A 13106-nucleotide genomic window follows, 5' to 3' on the forward strand; every position below is an offset into this window, starting at 1 on the left:
GAGCTAGGTTAGCTGTCTGCAAGGGAAGAAAGTCAATGCCCTGATCCTGTGTCTGTCTTTCTTGCAGCCCAGTGGGGCAATCCTGTGATACAAATGGATGGATTTATATCTATTGTATTGACAAAATGAACTCATTTCTCTCCCAATATATGCCCAACAACATAGCCTTTTATCTTGTTGGAAAGGCTATGCTTTTTCTTTCTTTTTCCTTTCCAGAATTGATATTTAAAATGAGCTGTTGCCTTGGGGAATTTAGAAGACAGCACAGAAGAGTGGAAAAGTAGAGGGCTTTGCAGTCAGATTGACTTGAGTTGCAATCTCCATGTTGCCTACAGGCTTCGTGAACTTGTCTGAGTCACTTATCAGCACCAGGCTTTTGTTTTCTCCTCCTCATAGTGGAGCAATACTACCTAAGTCATAGAGCTTTTGCATGGACTGGAAACAACCTCGGTAAAATTCCTACCATGGTGTCTGTCACAGGATAGACAGTCAATAAAGTGTTTGATAAGCACTTGTAACCTGTGTCCAGCACCATGCTTAGAACACATTGTCTATCAATATATATTAAGTCAAATTTCCCTTTACATCTAGGACTACTACTGAAGTGGTCTGAAGCCTCGGAAGAAAGAGAAGCCCAGTACTGGCAGCTGTATGAATTGTGCGTTTCCAGTTATACCAGGTCAGATTGCTGGTATCTTTTTTTAAAAATTTTTTATTTATTGCAGTAACTTTGGTTTATAACATTGTATAAATTTCAGGTGTACATCATTATACTTCTATTTCTGCATAGATTACATTATGTTCACCACCCAAATACTAATTGCAACCCATCACCACACACATGTGCCGAATTATCCCTTTCGCCCTCCCCCCTCCCCCTTCCCCTCTGGTTACCACCAATCCAATCTCTGTCCCTATGTGTTTGTTTATTGTTGTTATTATCTACTACTTAATGAGGGAAATCATACGGTATTTGACCTTCTCCCTCTGACTTATTTCGCTTTGCATAATACCCGAAATGTGTTGAGTGGCCTTTTCTCAGTGGTGGGAAATAGTAGTCTGAGTCATGCATATGCCTCATAATGGGGGGAAAAAATGGGTTGTAGGTCGGTAGATTTTCATAGTTGGAAGAATTATCTTTCTTGATATCATCTTTCTTTCCTTATGTTTTTATTACAACCCTAGTGCAAGGTGTTTTCAAAAGCATCAGCTTTCATGGGACAATAAATGTAATCATCTCTGCAATAAATTAGCAAAATAAATAAATGTATATATGTCTGATTTTCTGCTAACCCAGTATAATGTGGCTAATCAAGGGAGAGATTAAGAATATCCTGGCTTATTGATGTGATCAAAGTTTCAAGTATCTATGTGTATAAATGGTGTCTCTTTCAAATAACATGAACATACATACAATAGGGACATCAATGTAAGATAATACTGGCCCTTTGTTAATAAGCATGGAATAACCTAGTTCTACTCTGAAACATGCATGTAACTAAGATGAAAAGTTTTTATATTTTCTCCTTTCTTTTTTCTTACTCACTTTTAAATGTCTATAAGATATAAATAAAAGACATTCTCAATATACAAACTGCTCAAGATCTATAATAGTAAGGCAAATTTAGACAGGCGTTATAGAAAGGAAACCTAGAAAGTCTGCTTTCTCATTTGTAGATGCTTTGCTTCACCCCTGATGAGACTAATAATATCAGTTAAGGCCCAGCAAACATTTCACATAAAAAATTCAACCGGGAAGTTCATTGGTACTAAAAATACTCCTTTATCAATTTGTTTTACTGCTTGAGTTGATAGAAATGGTAACTTTTCATGAATAGCTGAATAATTATACAGCTTCATTTTTCACCATTAAATATGTTAAACAAAAAACTACAAGCGAATGCATGAGCAATAACATCTTAAATTCTTGTCTATAGGGTGGCTTCTTCTCCAAGTTACTTTCGTCCCACCCACAGCCGACCTTTAATGGAACTGTAAAATTCAGAAACCAATTTCAACAAAAATTATCATTAATGCCCAAAAAGAAGAAATAACATAATCTAAGCTAAAACAGATCTTTGATTGCAGGAAGGATGCTGCTTTTCAAAACATCAGTAAAAGCTGTAAAAGTGAACCTAATTTTAAAGAGCAAAAGAGAATATGTAGGCACAACCGGAAGTCTGGACTCCTTCACTTAACATGCATGTTCTATTCGCTAAAGCAGAGAAAAGAATACCATGACTTTCCCCCTTTGTCTTCTCTTTTGATGATAGCTAATTTGTGTTGCTCTCTTTAGTCTGATCAACATCGGACCTACTTATCCCAACTCTCACAATTTCTTTCTATGGGATTTACTTGTTTATAAATCTGAGGGTAAGGATAAAAAAAGGATATGGAAGTAGAACTTATTGAATCTCTATCAGCGTGCTAAACAATTACACATACAATATCTCATTTGACCATCTTACCATACACATGAGGGGTAGGCAATGTTATTGGATAGGATCAATTAGATATTGTTTGAGATTACTTGAAGAATAAAAAAATTAAATAACTTTCAAGATTATATGGCTAGTCTGTGGTGGCCTTGAAATCTGGACTGCCTTCAAAATCTATCTTCTCTCCAGTCCGTGTACAACTAGTCCAAGAACAGATTTTGGGACTCACCTTGGTGTTAGTATTAAGCTGCCATTAGGTGCTGTGTTTAATTTGACAAATGGTCCACCATCAGTAGAGAAGATTGGCACTGATGAGTTTGCATTCCTAGGGAAAGACACATACAGACAAAACAAAAATACAAAGAAAAATCAATAAACTAAACTTCTAGTTATTTAATGCTGTGGACATTGAGAGAAATGATAGAATTCCATAGAAAGAGATTAATATTTTAATACAAAACTTCAGGTTTGTTGCTATCTAAAAGATGGTTCAAATCAGTAGAAGAATTACCCGTAATGACATGAAACGTAATTTTAATTTTTGCACAATACCTCTAGTTCTTATTAGCATGTTCATATATTACTTAACAAAGTTGAAATCAGTGCATATATCACTTGGGTGTCTGATTTTTTCATTTGACTTTTCTATGTTGTCCAATAGTTTCCATAATGATCAATTTTAATGACAACCTCACAGAATTGCTGTACTGTAATTTATTAAAGTTTTTTCCTGTTCAGTGAAATTCATCTTTTAAAAAATGCATGTTGCCTAAGAACAACCCAGAAAAAGATCTTCAGGATTTACCTTTCAAACTATTGTTTTGTTCTTGATATTTCACCCAACTCAAAGCCTAACTAGCCCTGATTTAAAGGCAAATGCTACGTGATTGCTCTGAATGAGGGTGTATGCGGCCTGGACCTGTAAGTGTCAACGTGTGAGCCAGAATGGGATGGAAAAAGAGACAATTCCATGTGACAGAAGACATTACATCCCTAGTCTTTCTTTTCCCTGAAAACCGGTTATATCTCTGCTCTCAACTGTGAGCCTCAATTGAGGATTTCTCTTAATTATCCTGATTCTCTTCCCAGGGCTTAGTTGGAAACTTTTAGTGTCTCACTTCCTAATATTGTTTCCTGTCTTTTATTTATTCCAGATTTTAATCTTCATATAAAAATATGCCTTTAGGCTGGAAACATCCTGATTCCTGCTGTCTTCTACTGGTTACAGGGAGATGATGCGGTTCCTACCTTTTGGAGAAGCATGATGGACCTACCAATGGGTAGGTCCTCTTCAAAAGGTGCCTCTTCAAAAGAAGGCCTAATAAGTCCTTCCCTAGACTAGCCAACACTGTTCCTTTTCTGTGTATAGCAAATTTCCAAGGAATATTCACAGCTGTTATGATCGATATGAGGAAAAAAAATTAGGTAGAGGGTGTTTCCTCTCTCTCTCAGGTGAGACAACATCTTAAAGAAACTCAGAGAGTGTTTGTCTGGTATTTTTCATCCACTGAACAGAGGGCTGGAACAATGGAGCCTGTATTAAATGTCCCCAGAAATTAGCATCTTGCGCTTTTATTTTATAAACAGATAAATCTAACTCAAGCACACAAATCAATGACCATTCCTTTTATAAAACCTAAAGTGGATTTATCAAAAGGAAGATTAGCGATGTTAGCTGTTATTGTTAAGGATTAAGATATTCTCTCCCTGTGAGCAGAAGAATCATCTTATTTAAGTATTCCTATAGAATATGTCCGTTATAGCTCAGAAAACAAAACAAGCGTAAAGACCTCAAGGGGCAGCAGAGGGTGTAGAAGGGCAGGAATGCTCTAGGTCAGGAAGAACTTCACCACTGCAGAAACATTGTATTTAAGGACTCACACATTTAAGAGAAGACGGAATATGGATCAAAACAGATCTTACAGGATTTTGAATTTTACCGTTAGTGTAGCTTCTGGTAGAATTCATCCTACCGATCTTGGCTTTTAAGAATATCAAGGAATACCGATCTAATTTGAAGAGACTCTAGTTGTGTTTACTTTGCCTGCAGACTCCAGAAACATCATTGGAATTGGTTGACCAGTGCACATCTTCGCTGTGAGGGTAAAGTTGTTAGGTCCTAGTTACTCTCCAATCTCCTTGTTAGACGTCTCTCTTCTTTCATTGCTTTTGATCATGTTCTCAGTATCCTTGTTCTGCTGAACGCCTACACGTGTTGGACATTCTGTTAGGTAGTTTTCTACGTTCCTGACTCTCCAAGACCAAGGACTTTCCAAGTGTGTTCTCCAGACAAGCAGCATTAGTCTTACTGGAGAATGTATTAGAAAAGTAAATTGCCCAGCCCCATTCCAGACCCACCAAATGAGAAACTCTGGGGATGGAGTCCAGCAATCTGTCATTTAACGAATCCTCCAGGTGATTCTCATGCTGCTGGTCAGGGAACAACTGTCATAGCCAAATATAGTCTCTATTTCTTCCTTTTTTTTTTTTTTCTGTGAGGAAGATTAGCCCTGAGCTAACATCCACTGCCAATCCTCCTCTTTTTTCTGAGGAACACTGGCCGTGGGCTAACATCCATGCCCATCTTCCTCCACTTTATATGGGAGGCCACCACAGCATGGCTTGACAAGCGGTGCGTCAGTGCACACCCGGGATCCGAACCAGCGAACCCTGCGCCGCCCCAGCGGAGCGCACGCACTTAACTGCCTGCGCTACCCGGCCGGCCCCTAGTCTCTATTTCTTTACTTGTTCAGGGATCTGCTTTTAGGCTTCCAAAGTGACTTTTAGTTACCTGATAAGGAATCTGTTTTAAGGCACTGATAAAGTTAATTTTTACATCAGGATCCACAAAATCGAGGCCGTCCCAGTGGCCGGCCCATGTCAGCCCACCCTTACAGTAAAGCCTCACTGTCAAGGAAACCTAACATACACCAATCACAATCCTCCAACTCAGCTTTAGCTATCTCACCTTACCCTGGAAACAGCACCTGCTGGCCTTATAAGGAAATCTCTGACCTGGCCAATCACGCCTCATTTCTGTGTTGCCTATTCTAACACTCTATAAAACCTACTCTTGCCCCAAATCCCTCAGGAACAGTGCTCCACTGCTTGCGAGGTACTGTATTCCCCCAATCCATGGATTGTCTTCCCTTGAATAAAGGACATCAAATTCGTTACTAAATTGTTTTAGTTTTGTCATTTAACATAACATGTCATAACTACATGGGGGAACATCTTGAAAGGTAATTCATTAAAAATATATCTCAGAGATGTGGATTTAAGCCTCTTCCATTATCTCTAACTGTTTTTATTCTACCACTTGGCTATCTCTTTAAGACAGACCCTGAACAAATGCATTCATTTCTCTGGAAATTCAAAACAAAATCTGGACAAAATTAAATTGAAAAAAAATTAAAAAGTTATAAATCAGTTTTTAATCTAGTATCTGTTTATTACATACCTACCACTGGAATTGCATGATATTGGGATTGGCAGTGAAATTTTTAGCATAAGCCTATTCTAGAAGAAAGAAAGACTAGAGGCAAAACTTTAAGACTAAAGAATATTTAGGAAATGCTAATTATTCTACCCTGGTTTTCTCAAAAGTGGTGATTTCATTATTACCTGGCTGAGGAAACTAGAGATTATGTATGCAGGTGGGAAAAAAGACACACATATATCTTATATTCTGAGATTGTCTTCTCTACATTTTTAGTCTCAAAATTTACATGAGAAAACAGACAGCGGTTAATGGTGTAGATATGTTGTTTTGGGTTACTCAGAATAACTAGATAAAATATTCTTTCGGAAAAAATTTATCGAGTAACCACCTAATGCATTAAATTTTTGTAGTAAATATTGACATCAGCAAGCTAAGAGTGGTATATAGAGGCTATCAGTGTATACAAACGTTTCCGGGTGTCAGTGCTGGACCTTAGAATTTGGAATTTAATTTGCGACTGACTACCTGCGTTTCAAATCCTGCCAAGTTGAACTTATCCTTTTTCGGACTGAACACAATTTATTCCAGTTTCTAGTCACAGTAAACAGAATACAAGTGGCATAAGAAGTTTACAATGAATTATTTCTTAAGAAATGATAGAGACAATAAAAATATATTCAAAATATTCTTTGCAACATAAAAGGTTAGCAACCATGTGTTGTCACCATTTATTTTTGAAAAGCAGTATCTCAGAACAATTGAAAAAGTGAATTGTTAAGAGAGAATACATTACATTAAGTTCTTCAAATAAAGCATGCAAGTGAGTTTCTCTCTGCCTCAGTTTCCTTTTCTTGCAAAGAAACTAGTTGTTAATTTTTAGAGAGGCACTCTGTGAAGATCACAACTAGAGTTTGCATTTTTTTAAATCCTGAAAATGTTCCAGCTCTGCAGATTTAGATAATTCGCTCACACATTTGCATAGTTGTTGGAAATCAGTAGAGGTTTGGTATCACATAGAAACGCCTATACCACATTACCTTGTTGACATCCTAATGCCTTCTGACTACCTATTTCTAAACTTTCATTGCCATTTTTATGTTATGCTCCCTCAAAAGCTGGCACAATTTCTCACATAGAACAAGGTTTCTCCCTGACTTTAGGGAAACCTTATTCTATTTGAGAAAAGAAGGGTATAGATGCAACCCAACCATTATTATTTTTTGGGTCATATATGGAGTATAAAAATATTATCAGATGAATTCTAGAGAGAGAAAGAAGGCTCTCTCAAGGCGTCTTGCACAGTATTAAAACCTCTGTGTCTTTTCTCAGGCCCTGCCTAGGTTTCCTCTCTTTTGTCTCACTCCTCAGACTGTATTTGCTGTGATAAGAATTCCTCCCTGAAGCAGGAGCTTAGCTAGGGATGTTTTAAGCTTTTGGGCACACTAAAGCTAAAAAGAATAATAAAGAATGTTGCGATTACTGCAGCCAGGCACTGTAGCTCATTTCACACCCCAAGAGGTTTAAGTAGTGAATTGAGCCAGGTGGGATTAGCTGAAAAGGGTTTTGGAGAAGGACGGACCTTCCTTTTTATATTGAGGAGAAAGAAGGAGATGGCTTTGGCAGGGCAGAAGGTGGGGGAAAGCATTTTAATAGGCAGAGGAATGGAGAAGGAAAGGGATTTGAGGCAAAGGATGGCAAAGCATCCCACTAGGAGAGTCAGGGCACGTGGGCAGTTAGGGTAACACCATGACTGAACTGGACCCATTTCAACTGCAATTGCTTATTCATTCACCACATTTATAGCAACACACCTGGCACTCACCCAGCACTGATAGCTCTTAGCAAACAGGTGAGCTTAATTAATTTTATATTTTCTGACCCCAACTCATAAAATTTTGTGAAAAGAAGAACACAGAAGAAAAGAAAAAATAGAATAGAAAAAATTATCTTCACCTAATCAATTTCCTTCTTTATGCGAGCTTCTGTATGAAGAACAAGGGAGAAATTGATGGGTCAGTCTGATAGCTGCTCCCTATTATCTTACAGATGTAATGGTATTGGGAAGGAACAAACTCCTGGTATCTCCTACCAAAAATATGGCTGAGAGAAGTGATACTTAGGGGAGATTGTCAGAGACAGGATGGCCATGGGCAACATCTTGGACAACATGGTCTTAATCCCTTGTTGTGTATTCTTGACTCATTTATAACATAATTTTCTCAGCTGCCATTGAATTTTATTTATTTTTGAATAAGAGGCACATGACATACACCTCCAGATTTACTATGAAGTTCTCTCAGTGCACACATTTTTTTCAATCCATTATTACTTTATAAGGACATGTGCAAAATTTCCTTTAGAATTTAGTGTCAGAAGAAATCTGTTTTTCCTATGGAACCTGCGGCATTTATCTTATCTCATAATTAAAGTTATGTGATTTTTAGTGTTTTCCTCTTTGCATGGGTTTCCAGGAATCTCAGACACAAATATTAGTAATTATGCTGACCTTGTATGTTTTATGGATATGGCTTTTTGTTTATTTGGACCTTATTTTCATCTACTAGTCTATTAATCTTCCTGTATATACTCTTTGTTATAATTCATCTTGGTTTCTTTTGAAAATATATGGGTATAAAGAAAAGAAGAGAGAATGGAAAGAAATAAGGGAGAAAAGAACAAAGGGAACAAGGAAGTGAGGAAGGAAGCAAAAAATAAAAAGGAAAGAAAATAAGAAAAGGAGGACGAGGAAGGAAAAATTAAAGGAAGGGAGGAAGAAGGTATATTATTGTATTAGATTTTATTAATTTTATTCAAAATTGCCCTTGGCCTTATAGAATATTATCAAATAATATTTTTTATAGGTTGAGCAGTTAGAAATACTTTTTAGAAGGGAAATAGAATGAACAAGAAAATTTTTGTTATTCATCTCATGGGGCGAAAGTTTCCTCCTGTCCTTACCTGTTTTCATTTTAGAATATAATCCATTTCCATTTTAGCATAAAAGCTCCCTCCCCAAATAACAGGGTCTCAGGAAATGATAAAGGATATTGGCTTGGGGGAAAAACATGATCTCTTGTTGTTTTATTGTAAGACTAAATAGCTATATGTTGCAGAAAATTATTGGCAGGTGATTCACAATTGTACCAAAACATAAAAAAGCTTTTTTTATCTTTTGTGTGTATAATTATGTTCTCAGTACATTCCTTGTCACATAAATCTCTCTGGGGTTACAAAATACCCATTAGACTGTAAGTCATAATAAGAGTTAAAAACAATGAGAATTCTCTCTACATTGTATCAATATAAATAAGTGACATTTCACATAAAAGAGTCCCTTAATTCTCAATAATACGTTTTCCAATACTTAGTGGGAGAAATCAGAAATGAATTTTTCTAAGCAAGAAATAACACCAACCTGTGGTTGATGAAAACCTAGCCACGGATTTTTTTTTTTTTTTTTTTTTTTACCCTTTTAACGGTGCCCTTCTTATAGCAGTCTTTCAAAACTCTCTACTTTTGTTTTCATCTATTGGGGGAAAAAAGTTTTCCGTGGAAGTTAAAATAAGCTACCGTCAGAATGACAAGGTAAGGAATCCCCCAGATTGTCAGAGGTGATCCTCAATAGGGAATGTAAACCTGGTTGCAGGAGAAAAAAAAATCTTTTACATTTTGTTGTGTTTCACTTTGTTTTTTTGTTTTTAATACCAGGTGAAATCAAATTGCCACACTTTGGAGATGTTTTGCACAAGTTCTATGTTTTCTACCGAAACAAGTACACAAAGGTTCGCGGGGTCCTTGGACATGAGAGGATGACTCTATCAGAATCACCTGAGGCTCTTAAGACCCCCCCAGACCTCGGGGCCTCACAGTAGCCAAGGTCTAGCCTGGGGTCCAGGGAGCTCCTAGGAGTCCTTGATGACATGTAGGGGTTTGTAGTTGGATGAGAAATAATTACAACTTTATTTTTACTAACATCTAATTAAAATTCAGTCTTTCCTTCCAAAACAAATGTAGGTGACTAGCCACAATATTATTAGCAGCCACTATAAATTTTGTCACCAAAACAAATACAGATGTCTTCATATCACATTGCAATTGTTGCATACATCTAAAAATATCATTTATGCTCATCTTTGATATTACTGTAACCATTAGAACCACCAGTATATGGCCCGGCCCCGTGGCTTAGCGGTTAAGTGAGCGCACTCCGCTGCTGGAGGCCCGGGGTTTGGATCCCGGGCGCGCACCGATGCACTGCTTCTCTGGCCATGCTGAGGCCGGGTCCCACATACAGCAACTAGAAGGATGTGCAAATACGACATACAACTATCTACTGGGGCTTTGGGGGCAAAATAAATAAATAAAATTATTAAAAAAAAAAAAAGAACCACCAGTATATCTTGTTACCTTAATAAAGAAATATACATTATCATATTTTTAATATTTTGATAATTATTTTTCAATGTAATTGATTTCCTTTGTAATTATGTGTATGTTTTTTTAGGCGCTTAGAAATATGAACCTGAAAGAGATTGGTAAATTTCACCAGCCTGCCAAAAGTGTCCATGACACACCAAAGAAGGTGGGGAATGCCTGCCCTACACAGTGGTTCTCAAACTTTAGCATGCATCGGAATCACCTGAAGGGCTTACTTAAACACAGATCACCGGGCCCTGTTCTAGAGTTTCTGATGAGTATTTCTGAGGTGGGGTTCCAGAATTTGAATTTCTTCTTCTTTTTTTTTTTTGGTGAGGAAGATTGGCCCTGAGCTAACATCTGTGCCAATCTTCCTCTATTTTGTATACAAGATGCTGCCACAGCATGGCTTGACGAGTGGTGTGTATGTCTCCACCAGGGATCTGAACCCACGAACCCTGGGCTGCCAAAGCGGAGCACGAGAACTTAACCACTACGCCACCACCAGGCTGGCCCCTAGAATTTGCACTTCTATGTATGCATCCCAGATGTTGCAGTTGCTGTTAGCTTGGTCCTAAAATCACGCGCTGGGAGCCACTGACCTAGACCACCTTGAATCCAAATGTCTGAGACCAAGACGAGCTGATTCTAATGTATAACCAGGTTTCAGAACTGCTGATCCAGTTCTTGGATTACATGTTAGTGGTACACGTACTTTCACTTCCTTGCCCATAGCAGACATAATTACCTAACTACTGTGTTTTCCCCAACCCTGTTAGATAATAAACCTATTCAAGACTAATCTTAGAAAGTTATACAATTACTGTAGTTTGCTATTAATTATTTTCTCTTTACCAATTTTTAATTGATGCATTTCTAATTTTAAAATGGGAAAAAACAGAGTTATAATTTGTAATTCAGGCAAATGATGAGCTTTTAAGCTTGGTCCATTAACCGAGTAAAATAAACTTTTTTTCACCGTCTTGCCACAGCTCCCCACCCCATCCATCCCACCCCAGGAACATACAGAAGAATAAAACACAAATTTCCTTTAGTGCTGAACTTGCAAATTAAAAATAACAGAAAACATTATTTATTTTTGTGTAAATTTAGCTAATAAAAATAAATAATTTAAAGTTGAAGGTAGTAGTAATATTTTTTCTACTGATACCCATATCTTATCTTCATTGTTGTTTGTGTTAAGGCTTTTCTCATATAGTGGAAGATTTGGGGACACTGACAGAAAATATGGACAAGAACAGGAACCCTATTTGTCCACCAATTTCTTAAACATGAAACACAGTTTCCATTTTCAGTTTTCCAGGACCCAGTGCTAAATTGTGGATGCAAATTTGTTGTGGTGCTAACATAAGAAACTAAATCATTACGCTCTTTTATTTGGAGGCTTACTAAAAAAACATTTTACCTCTTACCCTGCAACATTTTCAAAACACCGTTGAAATGGAGGAACACTGAAGTAATTCCATTTCTTATTTTGGGTTTGAGAAGGAGAGGCTGAATCTGCTGTTTCTGATATTTGAACTGAAGGTATCTTGCACAGGACTATTCCAGGATTTAAAAATTAACACCAACTCCTCATAGGCTGCCTAATAGGGATCCATATAACTACCTCTATTTTTAAGGCATTATTATTTCCTAAATTCTATAAAGCTATACAGAGATGATGACTTCTAGTTTTTAACGGCTTAGTAAGGTGAATTGACTGCATAGTTCATTTAGTGGGTTAGTAACATGGTAGTGCGTTTTCCTAGGAAATATCATTTTAAAAATCACTGCTCTAAGTTTCTTTAACACTTATTCTTGCATCACTGTAATATGTTTTCTTTCATACTTTGATCAGAGACATGAAAATGTTATTCAAAGTACTTTTTACTTATGCATGCTATAAATGGCAGGGAATGAAAATGTTTCATTTAAAAAAGGGAAGGTTGATGAAATCTGCCTCACATGATTTACCTGAATCTGTGGGGAATTGCATTTTGTACCCGATCTGCATAAATAAGCTTGAGAGTCCACAGTGCCTTTCTAATAAATTGACTCCTAAATTACTTTCCACTGTACCCAACACATCATTTTAAACGAGCTAAGCTTTCTTTCAGTTACCATGCACTAGTCTAGACAAATTCTCATTAAGGCTGTAACTTTCTTTCAATTACTAGAGCACTATGGAGACTATTTAATAAGTGAAGGCCCAAAGATTCAAGTCTTTGCAGAGATTACCTTACTCATTTCTGAAAACGGCGAGTGCTTGACCTTCATCAAAAATATCGTGTCTAAGGCAGTAGGATGTACTACTTGCTTTACACACTGAAATATCTAGTTCTTTGGCCCTGTCTCCAGCTAGAAGGACTATGATTCACAGGAAATTGGGTCAGTGAACTAAGGAGTAAAGTCTGGCTGGGGAAAAAGCATGTAAATAGTACACAGTTGTGTGGAATTGTCGGTCATCCACTCAGCTCAGGCCATTTCTAGAAAACCTTCCCTGACATGCCCAAATTGAATAGGTTCTCCTGTAGCACACTGTATTTATCACAATATATTTTAATTATCTATTTATGCAACCCTTTCCACCACATAAGCATTTAAAGCAAAAACCACGTCTTATTCATCCGTGGAACAGACACAGCATCATTGTTAATGCTTAGATTTCTGATCCGGGAGTAATCGAATAATATAGTTATATTAGCAACCGTTAAAAAGTAATGAAGATATATGTTTCCTTTCCAATACATTTTCTTACACAATTTTAGAAATCTGCATTATGCTATCACCCAATATATTTCATTTAA

At 37.1% G+C, this 13106-nt stretch overlaps 1 protein-coding gene across 1 annotated transcript in view; it reads right to left on the reverse strand.

Annotated features, from left to right (window-relative positions):
• Positions 1-13106, reverse strand: part of TMPRSS15 (transmembrane serine protease 15) — a 141059-nt gene that overhangs the window by 30945 nt on the left and 97008 nt on the right. Inside the window, exon 19 of the mRNA XM_058522952.1 lies at positions 2668-2763. Within this exon, the coding sequence (XP_058378935.1) occupies positions 2668-2763 (96 nt within the window). The remainder of the gene's footprint in view (positions 1-2667; positions 2764-13106) is intronic.

The sequence above is a fragment of the Diceros bicornis genome, chromosome 27, assembly GCF_020826845.1.
Source record: "Diceros bicornis minor isolate mBicDic1 chromosome 27, mDicBic1.mat.cur, whole genome shotgun sequence".
In the NCBI taxonomy this organism is placed as follows: Eukaryota; Metazoa; Chordata; class Mammalia; order Perissodactyla; family Rhinocerotidae; genus Diceros; species Diceros bicornis.